Raw genomic sequence first — 27,459 nt, forward strand, 5'->3', positions numbered from 1 at the left:
TTTCTGTAAATATTTAATTGTATGTCTTACTCATTTTTTATGGTACTTCTGTCCTTGGCAACTTCCATGCGCTTCTTTCCGTGCACTAAAAAAATGTATCTTTTTTTAAGAAAAATATGCAAAATGATTTCTCTAGAAAAAAGAAAAATAGAATTCTTATAATTTATAATCAAAGTTAATTTTTTTCTAACAATTATTTTTAAACACAACTATAGTTCCAATTGTGAACATGCAATTAATGTGATTCTATATAACTGGGGAATGTTAGTTAATTAATGCAAAAATGTATCCATCACTATGTCAAAAAGGCTTTGTGCAAAATATTGTAAAATATTTTTAAATTTCTATTTAGATTTGTATGCAAAATATTGAGGTCTTTCTCTGTAAACAAAGAATAATAAACATTCCTGCTTGCAAAATGTTATATAGTTACTTTTCTTTGGTCCTTATGTGATATTTTCATGTGCATTATTGTCACTACAATATAGCTGACGGCAATGTTGAAGGGAATAATATATTTTTGGAACAGGAAAGTTAATAGATTAAATATTGTTAAATGCAATATACAAAGAATCATCAGAACACTCCAAGGCCTCACCAAAGTGGTTTATCTGTTTTATTCTAAATTAAAAATTGAGTCAGATTTTAATTCTGTATCTATCCTTACCTCTCTCATACCATCAGCATGTCTTATTCCCTACATAATTGCTTTATAGCCAGTGTTTCTGATATAACTTAATCTAGGACACATTTCATATGAGATGTAATGGTGGCACCACTACAGTATTATGATTCTTCATCTGCCAGTACAACCAAGGCTTAGAATAGTGTGCTGAAGGTTGGACCCTCCGGTGACTTTTGCATGTCCGTCTCTGCCTTTAAAAGGTATTTAGAACCATTCTTCTTCGTGTCGTTACTTTTGAGTTTTTGGCATAAAAGTGTTGTGATTTTACACATTACAGTTGCAATCCCTCCTTCTAAGATAGATCATTTCTATAAAAAGTATGTTCCTGAGAACATGTAACCTATTTTCAAAAGCAGAATATATAGTAATAGAATGAATTTTAGACAGGATTTCTCAGAACCCTACTTCCCTTTGTCTTATGTTTTCAAGGTTACCCAACAATTCTTGAAACAAATAGTAGGTAGAATCCTTTGCTTGGATCTAGCTCTAAGCAAAAGCACTGCCAATGTCTAACCTCAATATCCACGTTTGCTTTGATCCTAGCAACATTTATAAGTGTATAAAGCATGTGTGTGCTCCAAGATTGGCCCATCCCTATAAAGGGCAATATTGGAGCTTAGATGGGATGAGGAGAAAGGAATATTCACAAGCTAACCTGAGGTACAGGCATCTGACTTTTTTAACAGGTCAACATGTCCCAAAACCTTTGAATGAGTCATATGATGTCTCAAGCCTTTATTACCACTAAGAAGTATGTTACATGTAACAAAGTCTGGCCTAGCTTGCAATTGAATTTCTCTCTTTGGAAGGGGCAGATTGAGAAGCAAATGGCATCAACACTGTACTGTGGAAGGAATATTGTGGCAGGATTTCTGCCCCTTTCCCAGTGTATATAGCTTCTGTATGTAGGTTGACAATCCCATAAAAATTAAATCTCTAATCCATCCTTCTCCCACAAGGTGGTTTAGAGATATATTAAAATATTTAAATAAATAGTGAGCATTTCTTATTAAAAACTGAAAACACAACATATATCAATTTTAGTTTATTACACATCAATTATAGAAACTATAAGAATGCTGCCATATTTTAACACGGGAAAATAAACTTCTAAAAATTAACCTCATGTCAGTTTTCACGATAAAACATTAAATATATATTCTATAACATTTATACAAATACATTTTTTCAACAAACCTTTAAAACAATAGAAAAAAAAGTTGCTTGCTTGATTGTTGTATACAAGCCTAAACCTCTTCTACTCCTAAATATTTTCTAGTGGTAGCCGTGCAATTAAACCCTTTAGATTTAAATAGCTACGTACACACCTCTAGTGGTTCTCGCCCGATAATCAACTCAGGGCAGATATCGGGCGAGAATCTGGCGTGTGCACAGCGCCAGTCGTCCAATGTCCGAACGTCGGTCCTGGCGGATCCACGGACAATCCACGGATCCACGGACAATGAACGATCCTAATGCAAGGGAAGGGGGAGAGCGCCCAGCGGGGTGCTGCTCCTTTGTTCTCCCCCTCCCCTCTGCATAGAGCATAACGGTGTTGTATGTATAGTACTCGTTCATGCATCGTGCAGTGCTAGTCATTGGAAAGGATTGTCAATGATCCTTTCTAACGACTATTATTGCACCTGTGTATGCGGCTTAAGTCTCATGATTATGTGTATAGGAAGAGTGGACTGGTCGTTTTTCCTAAAAGTGAACTTGTTCTTTACCTGAGCAGTCCAATCACAACTGTATTACAGATGAGACATAAAGGTATAACCACAAAGCTGTATTTAGAATGAGAAAGATCTCTTTGCAAGTATTGAGGAGTCAATTGGAATCAATGTACCAAAAACACAAAATGGGTATATTTTAAAATACCAGATGTGACAAACACTTAACATTCACTGCAGGCAATCAATTGCTGATTTTATACATTTCAACCAAAAAAGTACACCTGCATTTAAGGTTTGGTGAATGTCACATTCACGTCTTTATAAATAAAGCCCATATTGTTGTTGCTAGGCAAAAATTCATATTTTAAGGATAAATATTCAATAATGAGTGTACAGACGTTTTGTGTTTCTATGAAGAGAGAAGCCATTTTAGCCACTGTCTCAGACAGAATTACCTAGTGTACACCTACCCTCCCTTTCGACCATTTATACAAAAGGAATGCAGCTCTAACTGGGATTGTGTTTTCTGAACATTCAGGAAATGGGCTTAATAAGGCCATAATCTAAGCATTTGACCAAGGCTTCTCTGGCCACAGCAATAATGTGTTCCTTCTTTGGATTGTTCTCCTCTTTTCCAATAACAGTCAGGATCTCCAGCATTTCAGCCTCCACCAGTGTCTTTGCAAGCTCTTTGTCCGCATTAATCAGGTTGTAGGCAATCACAACTCCTCGGTGCTGAACCTGCAAGTCCTCATTCAGGCAAAGTCTCTGCAGGATCTCCATCCACTGTGTAGTCTGAAAATGTATACACACACACGATTTATAAATATGGGAACAAGTCAACATTGAAAGTCAAATTTACGAACATAAACAGTAAACCAGTCAGAGACACAAACAATTAACATTATCCACTTTCCTGTTTTAGCATTTGTGCCACATCTCTGAATATCACTACACGGTGTTAAAGGGATCTGTGGGATTTATGCAGTGTCTCAGTGCTATGGGAACACCCCTGGTCAGAAACACCCACCCTAACATTAATAAAAGATGTTTGCTTACAAAAAGCATGGTGTTATCATTTTTTGTCAGTGCGGGTGCCACTGAAGTAGCCCTACTTAGGGAGCGGTGCAACCTGGGGCTTCAGGCTTGCATTAGTGGTTCACCCACTCTTATAATTGTTTCATAACTGGTATTTATTATAATTGTTTCTCATTGTGGGACCAACCCTGATGAGACATCAGTGCTGTGGCATATTAGTTGGCATTAGGATCCACTTCCTGACACCATTGCTCCTACTCACTATGGCAAGGAAAAATAACAGGTGCTATATATATAAATACAAACTAAATCAGAAAAAGCTGAGACCAGAGATCCCCACTATGAATGTATGAACCCAATAGGTAAAACGCCCCATATACGTCCATGCTTGAAATAAACTTTGACATGTTCTCATTACTTCTCTTTACTTATATAATCATATATTTACTGGTGATGTTATAAATAAATAAATTATTGCAATAGTAAGATATGCAATGTTTGCAGATGGATCATTAGAGAAACCAAGGGAGTAATTACAAACTTCTGGGTTATACATTTAATGGACATTGTTTTAGACTTAAAGCTAAATACATCGATATCTTTTATTCTGCAAATGCTAGTCATACTGACCCTCAAACTTTAAATCAATTACAAAATGTACAGATAACTTCTAAAATTACTCTGATATTTCTGATCCTATTAATTGTTGCAGGTTAATGACTCGGCGGTTGGTGAAAGTACTGAAGCTAGTGGGTCATCATAATAGCCAGATAACTAGAATTTCACAGGAAGGTTAGATATGTAGGTATGGTAACTCTGTATAACTCTGAAGGTTTACTTTAATGAGCATGATTTTGGTATTCTGTTTATTTAATAGGGAATCTGACATTCCCCCAAACATTCCATGGTGGAATTAATTACTGCTATTGCAACTATGAAAATTCCCACCATAGAATGAGGAAATGTCTGATTCCCTGTTTTATAAATAAAGTCCTTTGTGTCCGATTTCAAACATGAATATTTTATTTGATTTCATTTTTCAGTTTTTTTTATTATAGTATTTTTAAAGTCTTTTAAGAAAATGTTGGAAGTGTTGGGAAGGTTAGGTTGCGTTGACCAATACTCACCACTTGTGTCATCTTGTGACACATCTTCTTGTCAGCTGCAGTCAAAACAGCTAAGGTTCCTGCTGCAGCTCTTTGCAGTTTTTCTTCATCTTCTTCACCGCACAATAATACAACGAACTTCAAACGGTCATTTCCTTCTGACGAGAACCTTTCCTGGACCTACACAGATGAACATGACAAACTGAGATTTTTGTATTTTGACTATTAATAAATAAACTTTGTAAACTGGTTATTCACTATCTGTAAAAACAAAGGCTATGTTCTCACTGGCCATGATGCTGAGGTATGTTTACTTCTTACTCATGCCAGGGAACCCCTGCCTCTGGGGGGACGCTACATGTATCTTCTCCCAGTGGCAGGCCTATAGAGAATGAATTGGGTGGCATTGTCAAATATGCAGACACTGGTCCCTTAAGAACCAGGGATGCGGCACTAGAGGCCGAGGGGCAATCAAGGTGCCAGCCGCCGCGAGATGCATGGGATAACAGGATCTCAAAGCAGGTCTGAACCTGCCTAAAGGATAAAAGGTCATTTCTGAAGGAGGACTTTAGTAATAATTTTTCTTAAACAGTATTTATATAGCGCCAACACATTACGCAGCACTGTACATTAAATACAGGTTGCAAATGACACGCAGCTACAGAGAGTGACACAGGAGGGGAAGAGGACCCTGCCCAGAAGAGCTTACAATCTAAGAGGAAATTGCACCTACTATTACCATCACTGGAGTTCATGTCTTCTAGAAATTACTGAATTTGCTTCTTTAGAATAATTTACTGTCAACAATAAATATTGTCCATTAGAATAAAATCCCTAAACTGTTATCCTTTAAAATACAGGTACATTACAAAGTTTTAATACTTGAAGAAGTGGGTAATGCGGAAAAGGTGCATCATGAGCCATTGTCTACTTTAGTAAAAAAACACTGCTAATTGACTCCTCCTTCACGGGTGTATGTAGTTTGGGATGAGGCAGGATCAATGTAATTCGAAACTACATTTACAAAAATCCTAATCTTGTATTAAGTATACTCTTTCAACTACTTTCCCAATAATGTGAGACTAGACTCCATATCCACAAAGATGACAAGTCTGAAGAAATCCTAGGTAGTAGCAAAACAAGATTACCCCTCTTACCTCTTTATTTACTGCCAAGTTGCACATGCATTCAGTAGCAGCTTGACGGATCTGTTCATGATTTTCAAACATGTAATTCTCTATTTCAGGAAGGGCCTTTTCCTTGATAATTTTTTGCCTACACAATAAAATAGTAACACTTAATTAAGCATTTTATTTCAATTCACCATTTTAAAGCCACTTTAAAATCCATAGAGATTATGATTTATTACATTATATATATTACTGACCTTAATTTGTCATTTTTTCCAGCAAAGTTGGTCAGCCCTAAAAGAGCTTCATAGTTCTGCATGCCATCTTTCTCTGTGTTTAGAAGACTGACCAGGGGACGTACTACCTCATATACCTGCAAGGATACCAAAATGAACATTTTGAGTGAGCTCTAAAACACATTTTTACACAGTATACTTTTTTAAACTAAATTGAACAATTCTTTTATTAACTGCTTTACAATTTCAATACAGTGTTCCATACAATGGGGATTTTTAGGTGCTGAGGTGCTTTAAAATTTATACATTTTTAAAGGCATGTATAGTCACATATAAAAGAACCTTCACTTTTAACTACAATTGAAAACAAAAATTACTTTCACAATCTTTCACACAAAAAAGAAACAGTTATTAGGCAAAGAACTTGTGCATTAGTGGGATACAAATGATAAATTCCTTGATCAACAATCCACAGCATTATTTATATAACTACTAGTAAGCATGGCTAGGACTAGCTTGTATTTGCACAGCTCTTAATACACTTTAAGAACACTTCAATTACCACTTTACTGATTAAGCATTGTGTTTATGGTAACTGATCAAACATTATGTACTAAAGAGTACCCAGTGAACTGCTGGATACAGCCTGACATGGAGAATGCTTGAAACTTTTTTTAGTAATCTTTCTTACTTAACTCTAAAGCTATGGCTAAAGCTACAACACCTCTGTATTTTCATGCTAAATATCTGCTCACTCAGCAATCGAGTAAGGCAAGCTGCAGGCCAGTGTGATCCCTCAGCAAAACATACCCTTTCTCCTGGGAATGCAATGTCAGGGTTAGATATAGCTGCTATTTTGGCAAGACCATGAGCGGCTTTTGTCTTTCCAACTTCGGTGCCTTCCAGAGCGAGTGGAATCATGGCCTATGTGGAAAAAGTGCAACAGGTGGAAATTATAGTTATATTTTAACAATGCTTACATACTTAGGAAAAAAATAGCAAATGTAAAACCTACTGAGCTATTAATAAAAAAAAAGCACATTACCTTACCACCCCCTTGTGCAACTATAGTTCCTCTGTCTTTTGGATCTTCACACAGTGCCAGGAAAACCCTATAAACAGTACAATGTAAATTAATACAAACAGCTTCCTACAAAAACCAAAACTGTATCTTGCTAACTCATGAAACTTGATTTCTAGGCCCTTAGCCATGTTTAAATGCTTGCATTTTGGTACAGTTAGGCACATGTGAAACTAAAATACTAGAATAAAAAATACATTATTACACTTTTATCATCAATTGCACTGGAATTGCATAAAACAACAGAGATGAAAACAGTGACATTTACTTTAACCACACAAATTTAATCACAGCCAGAATAAAAAACAGGGCAGCAGTGATAGCTGGAAGTGTGGACTGAGGGTGACTATAGGCAGCATAGGGGGGTCAACCAGCAGATTGAAGCATTGGGTGGTGTTAAAAAGTCTGGAGTGACAGTGGTAAGTTTGAAATAAACTGCTATTTTGCAAGACCTCAGGATCTGTATCAGGAAAAGAAGCTGCTTTGTTTCATATTATCTCTTTCTATTTAAATCCTTGCATGGGACCCCCTTAACAAGCAGGCAAGGATGGAAAGGTAAGGGGATAAACCATTCTTCTGTTTAAGGGATTTTATTGTTTTTATTCCTGACCTTAATAAAGAAAAAATATGTGAAACAACTTTACATTCCCTTTATTAACACCACCAAAATTTTCACAGTGTCTAAGTGTCGCTAAGATGCTGACAGTTCACATTCATGAGAAGATAGGGCTGTTTCCAGTTTATGCTGTGCATATCCTGAATTCTGCCAATTATGATCATTCCTGGGACTGGGACATATTAGTTAGTAATAATGTCCTCCCAATAACAAAACCACTACTGTTGAGGAAAGGAGTATTCCAACATGTTCCTAACATGACTGTTTATTACCTTGCCAGTTGCTCTTTGGTTTGATCTGTAAGTATAGCGTTGTCAGCTTTCACCATGCAAGCTAGGGTAGAGATCACATCAGCCTTCAGCAGTCTCTTGACTCGTTTGGTTACAAAGTCTTTCTTATCCTAAAAAAACACATAGGAAATAACTATATAATACAACACCAACACTGTAAAGACAGTTCTTTCTATTCTTGTCTTAGTAAAACAAAATTACTTTGAATCTGTGTAATTCACATTCATATCTACAATCATATTTATTTCAGCAAGTGCTGGCACAGAACATCTGCACAAGTATTACAATAGATATGGCATGGCAATGAGTACCAGAGATGTTATGGCTAAGTACCATTATTGTGTTCTAGTGTCCCAGTTATGTTCAATTAAAACCCACAGTATGCGGCTCATTCTCTGTTTTACAGTATTCCAATTTCCAGTATATGATTACCTTTGGATGCTGCTCAGGAACATGTTGCTTGGAGAATTTGGCCAGCTGTACCATTTCGGGAATTACCTCTTTCACATCATAACTGTTTGTACAGTTAACCAAAGTGGTTGCCACCGAGTACAGGACTGTCTTGTCACTCGTCTATAGGAGTAAACAGAAATTTCAATTGATCTGTATATATCAAGATCTAATAGCATCATAAAATAATTAGCATATATAATCTATATGTAGCTATACCAACCTTAGAGAGTTCAAACATGGCTTGCAAAGCTTGTTCATCTTCAACAAAATCATCTTTTACATCAGCATCTAAAGTCAGGTAAGCCAAGCCTTCTACTGCCCACTTCCGTGTTTGTAAGTCAATGCTTGGATTACATAGCCACCTATGAAGAGACATTAGTTACTTTTCAAACACAAATGGAAAGTAACCAGACACCCATTGCATAATGGTTTTTTGTAAGCTGTATTTTGTACATGTAAAATATATATGTATGCCTTTCTGAAAAAAAAATCTAGTTTTCCCTATTAACAGATGGTAGCTCTTATTAATAAGCTAGAAACACTTATTAATAAATCCAAACGAGTGGTTTGTAGAATAGGTGTTTTGTTTTTGTTTTTTACAATGGTACTTACTTTCTGCATTGTTTAGCAAGTTTTTCAGTAGATCCCTCAGCAAACTGCCGTAAAGCATAGTCTGTACCACCTGCTGATCCCAGTTTGCAAAGGCCCTGCAAATTAAGAGTAAGGAAAGTGAAATAAAACACTGAAAAAGAGAATATCAGCAGAATCAAACACTTGCCTAGGTCATATCTGCCTTGTAATCGCTTAGTGAATGATTTTTAAATTTTGTTGGTTGTATATTAGCCTCTATGCTACTTTTGACCAGCAGAAAAAAAATGTATAAATTGATTTTTTAACAAAAATTTGTGTGGTTTGGTCTTAAAGTCTCTAAAGGTGAACACAATAGGAATTGAGTATGTAGTATAAGAGAGCATGATTTCAATTTGTTTGTACTCACCACCAAGGCACGGATCTTAATCTTCTCATTCTTTGTTTTCTTGTAGATGTCTTTTAACATGGACACTCCATTAGTAATGATAAAAGAGGCACGGCTGAGTTTTGTAGATGCGTGAATGAGTGCTTCGACTGCAACCAGTTGATCTGTCTCATTTTCTGATGCTGTCAGTGCTACCATCATTTCCATGACACCTTGCATCCCTAGCAATTTGTTTCCAAGATCAAAGGGTCCCTGTAGGATACCTGAAACAGTTTGTATGGCATGTAGGTTCTTCTCCATATTCTTTGGGTCAAAATTACCACTAAGAGACAATAAGTAAATGTTTGTTATTAGGACCTGAGACAAAAAGATAAAAAAACAATAAAGAGTTTCAAATTTAAATTGTATATCATATACCCTTTGGTAAAGCCTGAAGTAACTCGTATCTCAAGTAAACCTTGGCATACATACTGTTTTTAGCAGTTCTAACATTCCCTGATGTCAGTGGTCCCCAAATAAAGGTATTCAAAATGATTGTTGGTATAGAAACCAAATGATGGGAACATGAGTGGCTTTATAAATTGTTTGTCTTTAGTTTTAATTGTTGCTAGATTAGATAATAATAAATACCATATATAATATAATATATATATATATATATATATATATATATATGCATTACGGCTCTGGGCATTAAGACTTTTAACCAATTTGCAATTATTATTATTACACAGTATTTATTTAGCGCCATCATATTACCCAGCGCTGTACAAAGTCCATAGTGGTGACACTATGCAATCAAATCATTCAGCGAAAATGTCTTTCCACTTCCTAGTTGTTATCTAAATTACAACTAACTCAATATTACCATTTCAGGTTGATCCACGTAGCTTAAAATTGAAAATTATTTTCATTCAAGTATAGAAATGTTGTAATCCAGTGTAAAGGCATATACACTTATTTATCAAATTAAACTGTAAATAAAATAGGGCACAACAGGTGGAACCAGCTTTATTGTGCCTAATCATTGTCTGATATTTCTGAAACCTGAAAAATTAGTGATCAGTTTATAAAGCAGGGAATCCGACATTCCCTAAAACCCTGGTGGAGATTCTGCCAGGTCCTATGTGTTTCAATTGGAGTAATTGATTCTTCACCAAGGAATGTTTCAGGGGATATCAGATTCCCTGTTTATAAAAAGACTCCATTAACTTACTATAAATTTACTTAAAAATACATAAATTATTGTGTCTATATTATAACAGGTACATGTACCAATATAAATAATAACCAAAATACCAAAAAAAACTTTACAGTAAACTTTATAGTAATCAAGAAGACAATTGATGAAATAGCATTAATTACTAACTCATAATGTGTAAATATTGCAATGTTACTTACGTTATGTACTCCTCACATATTAAACGGAAGTTGTCTCTTTCAGGGTCACAGCGCAGGTCATCATATAATTTATTTACAAGGATAGATGCATTTAGGCGGGTATTCACCGTCAGTGGAAGGCTGTTTGGTAGTTCTGGGATTTGCCCTAAAACCTTTAAAATTTTTTTCAGTCCTGTTAAAAAATATATATATATATTTTATGTATACAGTTCTGATCACTGACAGTTCCCTTTATGTTTCAAAGACTTTATTTTATTTTTTCCCTGTCTTTGTCTTTCCATTTCACAATGCATTGGCCAAGCCAAAGAAAGGATTAAGTTCACATGCACATTATGTTTTTTTAAATTAATTATCCAAAGGCTTCATAGCATCTACAGACATATTTATGACATTCAAATTAAAGAAACAGTAAAAATTTTTTTGGAGTAATCCAATGTCAAAATATTTTTTTTGCAAAACACGATTATATGATTAGTATGAAAAGGGGTAAAAACTTTTGTTTGGGAATCTTGTTTGGCATAAAACCTAATTCCTTGCTATCGTAATGCAGTTTGTTTTTCTTTATAAAACATTCTTTATTTATTTACCATATTGCAGTTTATTTGTGTTTTTTTGTTAAAATGTTCAGTTGTTCATTTTATCCAAATCTTTAACACAACGGTTATAAGAATTCTTTTTACTGATGTTACATTTCTATACTCTTCTTTCAAATATTAAATCAAATATTAAATTCAATAAATAATGTAAATCAAAGCAGGCAAATTTACAATTTTTTTGATGCATCCTGGAAAATGATAGCAACTGTCTTAAGAAAGAGACAATGCATGAAAAAAATGATTTGAGACAAAACTTAAATAGTGTTATGAATTGTAATATGTAATAACTGAAAACAGTGTTTCACTGCTTTTAAAAAAAAAACCTTTAGATTTTTGCTATTTTTACCTGAATCAACCACAAATAGAGTTTTGGAGTTGTCAATATTCTTTAGGTTTTTACGAGGGATGTTTTTATTGAGCAGGATCAGCGCCTGATCCCTGCCATGTCCAGAGACCTTCTTACTAACAAGCATATCCAGCAAGTGAGTGGTGATAGTCTGGAGGTCCTTCCTGCTGTCTGTAAAAAAGCAAAAAGTTGGAGTGGTAAGAATCACTTTTAAACATGTTCATATCATGTCATTTTGTACTGTAATAAATAAAAGTGTGGTTGCCAATTAGTTTGATGGCGAATCATAAAACACCTGGTCCGGATGGTTTTTTTGCAGAGTTTTATAAAATGGCTAGTTTGGAAATTACCCCATTATTGACAGAAGTGTATAACTCAATACTGACACATAATACTCCCTTTCTGAATTTTAATGAGGCCCATACTATTTTAATTCCAAAGGAGGGTAGGGAAGTATCTTCTTACCAACCCATTTCAGTACCTAACTGTGATTACAAAATGTTGGCCATAAATATGGTCAATAGATTGCAACGATTTCTACCATCCCTTCTCACGTCCCATCAACTAGGTTTTGTAAGGGGAAAGCATTCCACAATAGGTGTTCGCACTGCAATAGCGGCCACTGTAGTGGGGACAAGGGAATAGGCTCCTAAATCGATCCTATTGGGGTTGCATGCAGAAAAGGCATTCGATAAAGTGGAATGGCCCATGTTAAATGCTGTACTGACGCATCTTGCATTCGGTCAGCTTTTTACTTCTTACATACAGTATATTTATAGGTCTCCCGAAACCAAATTGTTTATTAACGTATTTCTATCAGCACCAGTTCCTATGACTAAGGGCACTAAGGGATGTCCTTTATCTCCTACACTATTTATTTTGGCACTGGATCCCATACTGCATCTCCTTTCTAATGACTTTGAGGGAATTCAGATAAGTAACTGGAAAGTTAAAATTACCGCCTTTGCGGATGATCTACTTCTCTTATTTGCAAAACCTAAAAAGAGTTTGCCAGCTATCCTTGATTTGTTAACGCAATACAGTGCTGTATTGGGGGTACTCCATAAATCTAGATAAATCCAAAGCTTTATATCTGAACAAATACACTAAGCCGAGATGGAGCCATCAGTATACATTTGTATGGTGTAAGCACAGACTAAAGTACTTGGGTGTTCTGATTTCCAAACACCCCTCTAATCTTTAGCACGCCAAAATTTTCCCACTCTGGCTCTCGGTTAAGGAGCAGTTGCAAAAATGGGCCCCTCTGCAGCTTTACTATGTAGGATGGATTAATTTAATAAAAATTATAATATTTCCCAAAATGTTATATACTTTACAAATGCTACTAATAATAATAAAACAATCAGATCTAAAGGAGATTTATAAACTGTTCAGGACATTCATCGGGGCAGGGAGGGATTCCAGAATAGTTATGTGTAGTTAAAAACGGAGGTCTTAATTTCCCAAATATAGAGCTATATAATTGGGCAACAATTACTAGATACATTTTTGTTGAATAGCCAAAAAAAACTGTGAAACGTAAACATAAAATGAAGAGATGAAATGACTGCCTTTTCTTAGCACAAAAAAGTGCATCTAAAGCGAAGTATGTATGTTACAATCAAATTGTATAATGTTTTTTAGATTATACAATAACTAGTTTAGTGGTTGTGGACGGCATACAGGGCAAATGAATGGTTTAGATAGACCTAAACTTTACTTTTTGTCATAAATCTTAAGAATAATATATACAGGTAGCCTATAAAGGCTACATTTCAGTCTTGTTTTCTATGTCCTGTGTGGGTACGTTCACTCAACACACATTTACACACTTCAGGTGTGGCTGGTGCGCATGTTGATAGGTGGGTCTGTCCCCTCATGATTAATTATTATTATTATTATTATACAGTATTTATATAGCGCCATCATATTACGCAGCGCTGTACAGAGTCCATAGTTGTGTCACTAACTGTCCCTCAAAGGAGCTCACAATCTAATGTCCCTACCATAGTCACATGTTTAATAATGTAGTCTAAGGTCAATTGTTAGGGAGAAGCCAATGAACCTAACTGCATGTTTTTGGGATGTGGGAGGAAACCCACGCAGACACGGGGAGAACCTGCAAACTCCATGCAGATAATGTCCTGGCTGGGGATTGAACCTGGGACCTAGAGCTGCAAAAGCCGGAGTGCTAACCCCTGAGCCACCGTGCTGCCCTATTAATGATTAATGGCATGGTTTTCTGACCCTGTCCTGGACCTGCCATTTGACCCCCGATTAACCATAGGCCAAATATAAGCTTCAATAGTCTAAAGACTTTTTGCATATGATACTGTTTAGTTTTAGTTGTCAACCTTGATCCTGTCTGATCTTCCTTTGCCTGCCACCTGGACTGATCATTGCCTGTTCTTTGACCTCAAAATCTCTCAATCTTCAGAAACCTTGCCTGGCTGACTTATTCCTGATATTTGGCTCTGGCCTCTAACCAAGTCTTGCTACATACATTAGCTGGTAATTTCCCCAGCCAACCTCATGGTTCAGTCCTACCTTTGTGAGTTCCTAGTCCTCCATGAATCCTTGTCTCATCCCAACACCATCCTTTGTGTACTCAGAAGAGGAAGAAACCAAATGCTGGGGCAGTGATAGTAGACTCTTGACTATAGGTCAAGAGTATGGCATTGGGTTGGGGGATCGGCATTTGTGTAAGCACTGACTCTGGGCCTGGGCCTTACAGTTCTTTGTGCTATGCATATTTTGTTCAGTATAGTCCCAATCACCTAGAACTCTTCTCTTTAGAGCCTATTATATAAGCAGCTTTAAATGTATATATTAAATCTCAGTAGAAGGCATATTATATCCTGATGTTCCAGACCTCTTACCTAAAACCAAAGCCTCTTCTTTCCCATGGTCCTTTCGATCCTCTCCTGTTAGAGAGTCCACAATGTTCTGTATCAGGTTGCATGTGGCTATAGCAATTTCTTCATTATCAACTGCCATAATGCTACAGATTTTGACGATACCCACAATATGTAGGATAGCTGTAGCCTAGAAATAAAAAACATGTAATGTTTGAAAAACTTAAAAATCCACTTTCAAAAAGTATTTCCCTTTGTACATTCCCATGAAAAAGACTTTTTTTTAAAACCTTGCAAAAAACTGTAGGGAAAATTGGAACCTCATATTGCTGTATGGGGAGATTTCTTTCTTTTCAGTGACACAACCAAATCCTCACAAGAGATCTTGACTTCTGATACTCTATAAACATAATTGTAATATTGTTTTGTTGCCTAAGTTCCTTTTGATGATATTTCCTTTCTTCCTGTTACACCCTGTTTCTAGGACAGAGAATGGGGGGAATCTCCCAATCACAGCCACAAAGGACAGTAAAAACTGTGGGTGCTAACCATGCGCAACTTTATCCAATACTTAACAGAAAATAATTTTCTATTTTGAATAGATTATTATCTTGAGTATTTAGATTCCACACTGGTACCATGGAATATAGGTAAGTAGAAAATTACAAGCCCCCCAAAAATGAGAGATACTTACTCTTGCTCTGTGGCCTGTGCACATTCCAGAAAGGGTCCTTACTGCAGAAAGAATCAACTCTGGGTCTTTACTATCCACCAACTGCATTAGAAGGTTCACACCATTGTTCTGGAAAATTCTTTCTGCACCTGCATCCTCCCTGCCTAGAACAATCAGATTGTTGACAGCCTGCAAAAATGAACATACAAACATTAAAGATGACACTGAAATTATCTTTTAAAATATCCAGTTTTATAGAGCAAGTCAAAGTTTTAAAACAGTATGCGGTGTATATAAAAGCTACAAAATATCTTTTATTTGCTGTATATATTTTTGTTCTAAGTTTTCCTAATTTCCTTAATAACATTGGAAAATTTCAATAACTAAAAATAATTTCTTACCTTTTCTCGTTTTTCTTTTTCACTGTTTGGGTCCAGCAGGATTTCAAACATCTGCTGAACACGGGAGTCAGTGGAGAACTGAACACGAAGCTGTGAGAAGTAAGAAAATCATGTGAATGTGTGTGAATGTGTACAGGAATATACAAGATATCTGGATCTTTTTTATTTAGACCTGTTCAGTAACTTTCACAATCTGCTGTAACACATAGCAGCCAACTTATTTGCTGTTTTATTAACCTCTGATTCAGTAAACTAAATTATAGGGGGCATTGAAGCATGCATTGTCCTACCTTCTCCTGAATATTACTACCCAGACGATGAAGAGTCTCTAGGAAGTTCTTATTCTTTGGCTCTAGTGTTGCACATCTCTGAACATCCTTATATGCTTGGTCCAGTTTCCCCAGTTTCTCCAAAGCCTGACAACGTCTAAACAAGGCTTTTATGTCTGATGCATCCACATCAATAGCTGAAATTGAACGCAACGCTTGTTTAAACAATTTCAAAGTGTTTGACTTTTTGTTAACACATCATCTCCATTTAGAGATATCTCCCAATAAAAATCATTTAAAAAATGGTTTACAGGCACAAGACAGTCAAGCAAAACATTCTACTGTTTTCTTAAACTTCCTACCTTTAGATGCATCTGAAGCTGCTTGGGCATAATTTTCCTGTTTAAGGAGAAAAGAAAAAATCAGTTTTCAAAACTGATTGTTCTCTCTAACCACAAAGATGTAACAGAAGAAAATGATTTATAACACACCTTTTTAAGGTAACAGGCTGATCTGTTACGATACAAGAGGGCCTGCAACTTCTTATCTTTAGCAAGCTTTATGGCTTTGCTGTAGCAGTCAAGAGCTTGGTCATAATCATTTTCCTTGAAAAACTTATTTCCATCTTCTTTAAGCTGAATTGGGTCTTCCATCTGTTAAAAAAGCATAATACCAATATAAATACATTATTATAGTACATTTGGTAATACACCTAAGAGGTTCTACCTATCTAGCATTACCTAACACAAGCCAGTATATGGTGTTGACTGTACAACAAACTACACTTTAATATATATAATATATATAATGACAGTATACTGTCAAATCTAGTATAATTGATGACATTTTTCAATAAAAACATGGTTACTATATATGTAATCAGACCAATTCACAAAGATTTACCCCAGGAATATATTTTCAGCTATACTTTAGATGTTATAAGAAAAGAATCATAGATCTTTGTAGACAAATGTACAGTCCTTGCATATTGTGTGTCTATCAGGCTGTTATTAGAGGGGTCTGGGAAATTTCCTCCACACTACACATTTGTCACCCAGACAGCTGTGTGTAATCAGATGACAGACTGCTTACTATATATGGAGAGCGAGCTGTCCCTGTTCAGCCAAGTGTCCCTATCACCTGTCCTCACACTGCCACACAACAATGTCATCAGATAACTTGGATTTGTTTTATTTAGATTCCATAGAAAAAGCATTGTCATGATAAATACATTTTTCAACTTTTCTACCTGCACAGTGGTGTTTTAGCTTACACATCAACAGTTCAAGAGTGAATAAATGAATTAATTAAAGGGTAAATATTATTGCTTGAATTGGGCTTATAATCACTAAGGAAAGGAACAACTGTAAAGAACAATTAACAGAATGAAAATGATTGAAGCCAGGTTAGGAAAGAGCATATATAGATTGTTTGCCATTAGTTACTGAACTTAAAATCATTGCACATTTTTTCAATTGAAGCCGAAGAGTGCAAAAACAATTTTTAAAGTTTAAGTTTAAAGTTTAACATAATAAAGTAAAACTAAAAGTTTTAAAAGTAAAAGCGTAACATTTTTTAATTTATAGAATGGTTGACCCATTCATAGTACTATACAACACTCCAGACCTGATGCACACAAAGTAACTGTTGTCTATAGGAAACCCATTGCTAGAGATTGCAGAATTTACATAGTATGGGGTCTAGACATTTCTGATGGTACAGTGGATTTTAATTGGTGAGCAATTTTCATAGCAGCATGTGCATTATACTGAAACTGTGTCAAGTTACTAAAAGAGTTCATGCTGTTCACATAGCAAAATATCCCTCTAGAATGAATATTTCAATTAGCTCAGTGAATTAGACAACCCTCTGCTGACTTTAGCCATTCAATCAAGACAAGAAAAACTCCTGATTTTTATTTTGGGTTTACTTTGTATATAAATATACCACATTCACTATGACAAATAATTTTCTTCTGCACACAGATATTTCATTTTACAAAGTGAACAAACTACTCCATTTTTTAAATCAACTACATTGTGTTGTTCTGTAATGTGTATTATCCTCAATATAGAATGTTATTATACAATATGACTGATGTGCTTATACAAGTAAAAAAAACATAAAACGCAGTCATTACATCTACTGATGGTGTTAAGAAAAATGTCCTAAATAATGTAGTAGTCTAATAGGAGAGGGGCATCTAAATCAGCTCAATAATCCCAGTAACTACATAATATAATATTAGAAGTGTTATCAAGAGAGAACAAGAACAGATATGTTAGAAATATAACTCTATAATACAAATAAATGAAACATGCATTTAACTTCATAAATACACCAGTAAAAATTCCTCTTTTGCCCATTCTACAGACAATAGGGTTGATTTTTTTGTATTACTAGTGTACCCCGGCTTTAGAAATTTGTAGTGCGATCATCAACATACCTTGATTGGCGTATGCAATCCTGGACTTTTCCTGGCACTTCTCACTCAGCTTGTGTCCTCTGTGATATATATAGAAGTGAATGAAATGGTCCTGGACTGTGGAATGCTGGGACACCAGACACACACAGGGGTGTCCTCTTATAAAAAAGTATTTTTAAATTTGATAGATAAGATTCTCCTTGATGAATTGTTGGACATAAACTTAAGCTAAGTAAAGTATCTTCTTGTCACACATGTTAGCACACAAACATGCATTCAAGGAATTGTAAAGCACTTTAAGTGGTGGCAGACCCCCCTGGTGGGGTTATCCGGCCCACCTGCCCTGCCATTTATGGAGGTGACAGAAAGCTGACCACTGGGACAGTTAGTGGCATGAAGCTGATACACTGGGAGATGATCCAGAGCAGCTGTCACGGCTGGAAGTGGCTAGTAGCTTCTGGAAAATGAAGATTGCCCATGTCACTAGGCCTGGCTCATCCACTCCGAGTTTTGTTTCCTAGCTTGTTATGACACGGCAACTTTTTTTCTTGTCTGCTGCCCCATATCCTATTATTATTACACAGTATTTATATAGCACCCACATATTACGCAGTGCTGTACAAAGTCCATAGTCATGTCAGTAGCTGTCCCTCTAAGGGACTCACAATCTAATGACCCTACCTCAGTCATTTGCAACTATCACAGTCTAAGGACATTTTTGTGGGAAAGCCAACTAACTTAACTGCATGTTTTGGGAATGTGGGAGGAAATACCCAGAGGATACTCATGCAAACACGGAGAGAACCTGCAAACTCCATGCAAATAATGTCCTGGCTGAGATTTGAACCTGGTGCTGCAAAGGCCAGAATGCTAACCACTGAGCCACAGTGCTGCCCCAATCTAGTTTATTATTTCACAACCAATTATTTATCTAGTAATTATATATGCATACACTTTGATTCATTAATTGGTGTAAAAACCATGCAATTCCAACATCAGATTGACAGGATCTTCCCATCTGGCATTTTATTTCTGTTCCTTCTTGCTTAGACTAGCTTCTTTGTTGTATCTATGGAGGGAGCCATGGCTAGACTTTAAAAACATATCTGTCTTTGTTCCGGGTGGGTTGATGAGAGTAGTAGTGTACACAATAACACAAGGTTTCTTTTCACATTCTAGTAAGCTCACATGAAGTAACTTGGACACTTCATTATTGGCAAGGTCAACAGGTATTTTCTTATTTATCTGCAAATATTCTTTTTAGCACACCTCCTCGGTCAGTTTTGTTTTAAACAGCTTTATTTCCTTACTGACCTCTAAGGGGGAGTGGTCAAGGCTGCACCTGTGATTTAAGTTCCTGGGACACTCATCTTAAGCTTGCTCACTGTTTGGCTTGTGAATCAAGTGGATTTTTAATAATGTGGAGTTGGAAAAAACAGGTGTTTTTGAAAACAAAAGGAGTTAAATCCTTATAGTAACCACAAATTGTAAGTAAACATTTATAACTCCTTGTAAACAAAAATTGTACATGGGAAAATGAGTGGTAGCAAGGTTTGGTTCAGTGCACAATCTGCCATATCTATGCACAAATGGAGCAACAGCTCCTAGGTGAATACCGCTGTGACAGATGTGAGCAAGTCGTCCTTCTGTTATCTCGCATTGGAGAGCTGGGGAAACGCACTGCAACACTGAAATCACTGGATCACCTTGTGAGGGGTCTCCTGCTCACTGAGCAGGCAGTTAATGGCTTAGATGTGGAGGGTGGAGAGGTTAATCAGGATGAACATGTAGGGAGTTGGGTTAATGTAACCCAGTCAGCACCGGGCTGACTTTTCATTGGGGTACAACCTGTATGCCAGAGATGGTTTGCACCTAAATGAAAGGGGGTCTGCTGTGCTAGGGGAAAGATTTAGGGGAATGGTGGAGGGATTTTTAAACTAGGACATAGGGGGGGGTGGGACAGGTAAATAAGGTCGCAGAAAGGTTAGTCAGGGGTCAGACACTAGTGGAGGGTGGATTGGGGATAGTTGGGGGGAGGGTTTTGGATAATTGTAAGGAGCTTCCCATGTTACAAACAAACATTGGATTGTGCAGTACTCATTGTACTAAAAAACAAAAGGATTTGGCAAACATTGATGGTAAAAGCAATGGTTTAAAGAGTCTGTTCACTAGTGCTAGAAGCCTAGCAAACCAGATAGGGGAGTTGGAAGCCTTAATGAGTGAGGAGAATTATGATTTAGTTGGCATTGCTGAATCCTGGCTTTGTTCTTCGCATGACTGGGCTGTCAATATTCCTGGGTATACTCCCATTCATAAAGATAGAGTCAAACGAAAGGGTGGCGGTGTCTGTCTATATGTGAGAAGTGATCTGAAAGTGAATGTGAAAGAAGAAATTGCGGATTGAACAAGCGATGAGGTTAAGGCATTATAGGTGCAGTTGAATGTGGGGTTGAATAACACACAATTAATGATTGGGATCTGGTATAGGCCCCCCAGTACTAAGGAAGAAATAGAAAATCAACTACTAGCACAGATAGAAAAAGCAGCAACAAGTGTTTTAATCATGAGAGATTTCAACTACCCTGACATTGACTGGAGTAATAGCACTACAGGAACAGCAAAAGGGAGGATATTTGTGAATTTAATACAAGATAATTTTATGGTACAGTTTATAGAAGCCCCAACTAGAAATTATACTCAGCTGGACCTAGTTCTTTCTAACAATGCAGAACTTGTAACACATGTGCAAATAAAAGAGAATCTGGGTAGCAGTGGCCATAATATGATTTTATCTAATGTAAGCTGTAAACAGGAAGCAAAAACAGGAAAGGTAAAAACATTTATTTTAAGAGAGAAAATTTTCCATTATTAAGGGCGGCTCTCTGTGATATGGACTGGGAGATAATATTGTCCTCAAAGAACACAGAACAGAAATGGGAATGTTTCAAGTCTGTTCTACAAAAGAAAACTGAAAAATATATTCCAATGGGTAATAAGTTTAAGAGGCTAAAATTAAAACCTATGTGGCTAACAGTTGATGTTAAAAAAAGCCAGAAGGAACAAGAAAAGGGCATTCCAAAAATATAAAAATGAAGGATCACCTTCATCATTTGAAACCTATAAAGAATATAACAAAAGACGTAAAAAGGAGATAAAATGTGCAAAACTTCAAAATGAAAGACATATTGCAAAGGAAAGTAAGGCAAACGAAGGAAAATGGCAGAGCTCAAGTCCCAATTCATAATAGCAATGTCACTGCCTTATATGAGTCACAATGGCTCAGAATCGATATGATTGAGAAACAGCTGGGAAAAATTAAGGTTGACAAAGCACCAGGACCTGATGGATTACATCCACGTGTCCTCAAAGAGCTGAGCTCAGTTATTTCAAAGCCATTATTTCTAATTTTTTGGGACTCTTTAGTCACTAGCAAGGTACAGATGGATTGGCGTAGGCCAATGTGCTTCCTATCTTCAAAAACGAATGGATTGGCGTAGGCCAGTGTGGTTCCTATCTTCAAAAAAGTGATTACCAGGTAACTACACACCTGTTGGTTTAACATCCATAGTTGGAAAGGTCTTAGACAGTTTGATAAAGAGCCACATAGAGGAGTTTCTGCTAGAAAATAATATTATAAGTGATAGTCAGCATGGCTTCAAGAAAGACAGAAGTTGCCAAACAAATTTACTCTCTTTTTATGAGGAAGTAAGTAAACAGGTAGACAGTGGAATAGCAGTTGATGTAGTGGACATTGCTAAAGCATTTGACACTGTACCCCACGGACGGTTAATATGGAAGTTAGGGTCGATAGGTTTAGAAAAGTCAATCCGTAAATGGATAGAGAACTGGCTTAAAGATTGCATACAGAGAGTTGCAAATGACATTTAATAAATGTAAAAATTAATGTAAATAAATAAGATAAATGTAAAATAGTGCACTTGGGAGCTAACAACATACATGCTTTATACTGTCTAGGGGGAATACATTTGGGGGAGTCAGAAATGGAAAAGATTCGGGGGGTTCCGGTAGATCATAGACTTAATAACAGCATGCAATGCCAAGCTTCAATATATGTATTAAAAGAGGAATAGACTGCAGAGATGGAGACATTATCCTGCCCTTGTACAAAGCATTGGTCAGACCACATCTGGAATATGCAGTCCAGTTTTGGGCACCAGTTCACAAAAGAGACATAGCTGAATTGGAGAGAGTGCAGAGAAGGGCAACTAAACTAATAAAAGGAATGGAGGAGCTCAGCTATGAGGAGAGATTAGCTGAACTGAATCTATTCTCCCTTGAGAAGAGACGTTTAAGGGGGGGATATGATCACCCTGTATAAATATATAAATGGTCCGTATAGAGAACTCTCTTCCCAATTATTCACTTTGAGATCATTACAAAGAACAAGAGGGCACTCTTTGCGTCTGGAGGAAAAGAAGTTTAAGCTCCGGATAAGGAAGGGATTCTTCACTGTAATGTCTGTGAAAATGTGGAATGGGCTCCCTCAGGAACTAGTTTCAGCAACTACTATAGATTGCTTTAAGAAAAAAATGGATGTTTTTCTAGAAGCACAGAATATAACTGGGTATTAAAACTTTAAAGTAAAAATAACAGTGACTGTTAATCGGAGACCAATCGGAGTCCTGTGTCACTCAGGGTTGTCAAACTCAAATACACAGTAGGCCAAAATTAAAAACTTAGACTTAAAGTCGCGGACCAACCTTGAAATTTAATCAAAAGATTGAAGATGCTTATAAAAAGAGGAACTATACTCAAAAACAAAAACACACTTACCTTCAATCCTGCAGGGCAGTTCAATCACTCCGGGGCTGTCCGGCATCTGGTCCCGCGTCATCCCCGTATCTGTCCCGGAGCCGGCACTCCGGGCGACGCCATCTTCGTCTTCTCTTCCGGGTTCATTGAAATAGCACTGCTACTACAATTCCCGGCATTACTTGCATCTATAAAACAATCCAATGCAGGGCCACGCATAGGCAGAGAGTCCGCTGGTCTATAGAAGCGAGTGATGCCGGGAATTGTAGTAGCGGGGCTATTTCAATGCAATGTGGCTGGCCAGCTGCAGTTCACATTTAGGATTCCTTTGGTGGCCAAAAAAAGGACTAGATTTGGCCCACAGGCCACAGTTTGACACCCCTGCTTTAGATGTACTAACAGCTCTGTAGTGGGAGACTCTGCCTGACAGTTTTATTCATTTAATTGTTCTTTGTTTTGTGTAGATTAGAATTCAGGTCCAGCTGCTGAATCCTAGTGGATACATGAACATGGCTGAAGTTTGAATGGAAATGGAAGACCTGTTAAATAGTGAAGGTTAACTGTAGCATGCACATTGTAAATAAGTCATGCTTCCTTCAACCCATCATTTACCCATGCCTTGCCATGGAGCCTAAAAAAGCCTTCATGGAACTCTCTAGCTGCATGTATTGTAGAAAAAGTCAGAATCAACGTTTCCAGCAAAGGCACGGAGGTCCTTCAAGTTATTCTCTCAGCTTCTCCCATCCCAGCTATGATTCTGAACAACATTACAACCTTTTATCCTCTAAAGGAAAAACATGTAAGTTGCTCTGGAAGTGGGGAAGCAGGGGGGCTAAGTTGTTGAATGTAGTGCCTGTCCTGGGAACTTGCTGAATTTTTCTACAGCTTCCACCTTTGCAACTACAGAGATCAATTTATAAATATGAGAATGGATACATATTCAATTTAAATTAATTTAGGGAAGTGTCCATCTATAAAAATGTAGGGACCTATCTATAGCAGAGAATGGAAACTACTGTCCACTCTATTTTGGTCACTGCAGTTGTTTACAATAAATCAGTCGGAGAACACTGCCCCATGTTACTATAAAAATTGTCTCTTTATCAGATAAGGAATTTCTTTAAAGTGTCTTAAGGATTCCAGTCACAGAAAGTTGTGGTCAATATAAACAAATCTGATATTTTAAAGTGAGTAAGGATATCATGACTAGGTCTGAGGGGGAGCAGATGGGAATAGGTAAAGGAAAAAAAAGGTGTGGCATAGGAGGGGTTTAAAGGTGGGGGGTGTAAAATATGAGATGAGGTCATTCTTTTAACTGCAGGAAGTTACCTTCCTTCTTACCCAGCCTTTAGGTAAAGTTTGGGGTATGTAGTGGCTGTTCAGGTTGAAGGATAGTGATATCCTCATGTGGGCAAGGCTTTTTAAGAATACACAAACAAAAAGGGAAGTTTTTTTAAAGAGTGTCAATAGGATGTTTTTTGTTGTTTTTTTTAAATCAAAGCTGAAGGAAAAATTGTAAATGACCGTGCCTCCCCAGTATTGGTCGGGGAAGGACCAACCTCCGAGCTACCTAAGTCATGTTCATATGCAAGATAAACAAATTTTTGACCAAGGGCACTGAGACCCTAGTCACATAATGTATACATCTTTAAAAATAACATTTAAAAATTTTTATTTCAACAGATTTTTATTAACCACGTGGGCGTTACACTGAGGTCTAGATTTCTGTACCAAAAGTGTTACAGGTTTTCATGAAATTTTTTTTTTTAAATTGTAGACCTGTAACTTACAGAAATATGTCTGAACAAGGGTTCTAGTAGATATTATGAATATAAAAAATGTTTGAAACACACAATCATGTAAAAAAAAAAAAAAAAAATTAATTTTAATAAAATTAAAGGAAAAACACAAAATTCAGCTTAAACAAGAATACATAAATAAATGAAAAGTACTGAAAATGCGATAATTCGGTATACTGTATAGTAATATATTTTTCTAAAACACCTCCCTAGTGTCCAACTGTCCAACGTCACATACCTATAGACAAAACCACATAAATATATTTTCTATTATTTTGTATTGGATTGGATACAGGACTTTGTATTCAATCCAATACTGAAAATGCGATCATTCGGTATAATGTATAGTAATATATTTTTCTAAAACACCTCCTTAGTGTCCATCACATACTAAGCCGGCTGGCTGTATTTTTCCTCCGCCGGCCGGCTTCTTGTTTCAGAGATCACCCGGCGCTGGAACGAGAACGACGCTGGATGATCAGCGGGACCAGGTAAGAAACCGTCCGGCATCTTGTGTCCCGCCGGCCGGCCAGCGGAACACAAGATGCCGGCCGGCTTCTTACCTGGTCCCGCTGGTATACGAGAAGGCACCCGACGCTGGAAACGGAGACCGACGGACGACGATCGACGGAGGACGACGCTGGAACACGAACCCGACGCTGGATGAGCACAGGGGGACCGAGATTTTCCCTACATTAAAATCCCCACTTACCTGGGTAAGTGGGGATTTTAATGTACGGAAAATCTCGGGCTTAACGAAAAGAGCAACTTTTTTTAGCCCGTACGAAGGTCGGGCTTAACGGCAAGGAGGTTAAAGAATAATATTTACAAAACAAAGGAATATAATTATTTTATTTCCCGTTTAACAGAATAGGAGAAGACAAAGAAAAATGCAGTTGGGGATGGGGGGATTGTCCACATCAAGAAGGAGACTGAGTTGAGGAACAATGTGCAATCCATGGATCCCAGGTAATGTAAGTTTAAAAGCATGTGGGGTATCCTTGATAATGCACGTGAGTTTGTCATTTACCATTACTCAATTTAATTTAACCAATAGTGGCCCCATTGGTATTGATGGTGATTTCCTAGCCTGTGCCAGTATAGTCCTGCCCGCCAGAAGCACATGGTTACAAAATTTCCTCGCATATTTTGGCAGTGGTATATCAATTTTGCTCAATAAGGCACCTTCCAGACTAGGGGATAGAGGAGTTTATAACACCTGGGAGAAAAGGTCAAACACCTTTCTCCAGAATTCTTGTGCAGCTGGGCACAACCACCAGATTTGTTCCATGTCCCCTATACCCCCGCAACCTCTGAAGCAAAGGACCGAAGAACCAGAAAAACATTTGGCTATCTTGGTAGGGACTAGATACCAATTCTATGTAGTTCAGTTCAACCAGGTTCCCATTAAGTGAAACTTTAGAGATGTTTTTAGCCCCGTCAGTGCACTCCTCCAAGTCCTATGATGGATTTATCCCTTTCCCAAGCCTTCATATAAGGTAGTTTGGAGAGGAGGGCTGACACTGCTGAGTGAGGAATTAAAATCTGCCTCGCCAAGTCAGCTAAAGTTTTGCAAGTACTTTCAAACGCCATTTTGCAATATGGGGGGTGACTCCAAGATACTTGGAGCTTATAAAGTAGTGGAGCTGGGCATAGCAGAAATATTGAGATCGGGGTAGGTCTTTGTTTTGGATTAGGTGAATAAAGCTGAATATGTGTCCCCCAGAGGTAAAGTCCTCCACTCTGAAGAGGCCATGAATACTCCACCAGCTAAAGCAATTGGGTGGGATTCCCAGTGGGAACTTAGGATCCTCCCAAAGCGGAGCAAGAGGTGTGAAAACCAAACCTATGTCTGGATGGCATTTCACTCTATCCCAAACCGATAAGGAGTACTGTAAGTACCTATCCCGGGTCTCATACAGTGAGGTATCCACATGAGGGAGGCAATTTCTGTCCCCGTGTTGGAATGGGTATCACTATCCACCCATTGTGGACTTTGAACCAGCTGGATGTCATCAGCAAAAGGGCACATGTGTGTTCCACCCCTCAGCATTTGAGTCCTCTGACAGGAGGACTAGTATGCATTGCTAGCGCTAGCGGTTCAATCACTAGAGCAAACAGCAGAGAAGAGAGGGGAAAACCTTGCCTGGTGGCCTTCTTGATAGAGGATCTGCAAAATGTATGTATGTATGAATGTATGTAAAAAAAAGTAATCCCATGACAGACTGTTGAATGCCTTATGGAGGTCTATGGTAGGGTTCTTGTTCTAATTGGTGAAAAATCAGGTCCATGGATCATTTAAACATTGTTTACTAAGAATAACTGTCTATTACCCTAATTTCTCAACCTTTTTACTCCATAGAAGGTCCTGAAATCATTTTTTAGGTCTAGGTCTTACAGAACCCAGGTAAATCCCAATAGTTGGGAGTAAATAAGAACACCACTTGTGTTGGGAGTCATTGCATGAGGTAAATAGTGGTTCAAAATTCCACCTTTAAAAATAGCCAAGACATTTATTTTTAGCCAAGACAAATAATTTCAAAATTATAGCCCCAAAACTAGAATAAAAATCCATATTCTTGGGTTTTCTACAAAAGGCTCAATTAACAATGCTTTAAAGACATTTTATGTCATTTT

The 27,459-nt window shown here is 37.2% G+C and overlaps 1 protein-coding gene across 1 annotated transcript; it reads right to left on the minus strand.

Annotated features, from left to right (window-relative positions):
* Positions 1-1,715: 1,715 nt before the first annotated feature.
* UNC45B (unc-45 myosin chaperone B) lies at positions 1,716-18,376 on the minus strand. The gene is made up of 20 exons (XM_072416983.1): positions 18,272-18,376; positions 16,317-16,478; positions 16,188-16,224; positions 15,847-16,022; positions 15,557-15,646; positions 15,177-15,344; positions 14,507-14,672; positions 11,628-11,798; positions 10,686-10,857; positions 9,306-9,606; positions 8,921-9,015; positions 8,529-8,670; positions 8,288-8,428; positions 7,838-7,965; positions 6,914-6,980; positions 6,679-6,792; positions 5,890-6,005; positions 5,660-5,777; positions 4,524-4,682; positions 1,716-3,153 (listed from the first exon to the last, which is right to left on the minus strand). The coding sequence occupies exons 2-20, from the start codon at positions 16,476-16,478 to the stop codon at positions 2,893-2,895; spliced, it is 2,784 nt and encodes a 927-aa protein (XP_072273084.1). The 5' UTR covers positions 18,272-18,376; the 3' UTR covers positions 1,716-2,892.
* Between the last annotated feature and the right edge of the window lie 9,083 nt (positions 18,377-27,459).

Source organism: Pyxicephalus adspersus, chromosome 1 (assembly GCF_032062135.1).
Source record: "Pyxicephalus adspersus chromosome 1, UCB_Pads_2.0, whole genome shotgun sequence".
In the NCBI taxonomy this organism is placed as follows: Eukaryota; Metazoa; Chordata; class Amphibia; order Anura; family Pyxicephalidae; genus Pyxicephalus; species Pyxicephalus adspersus.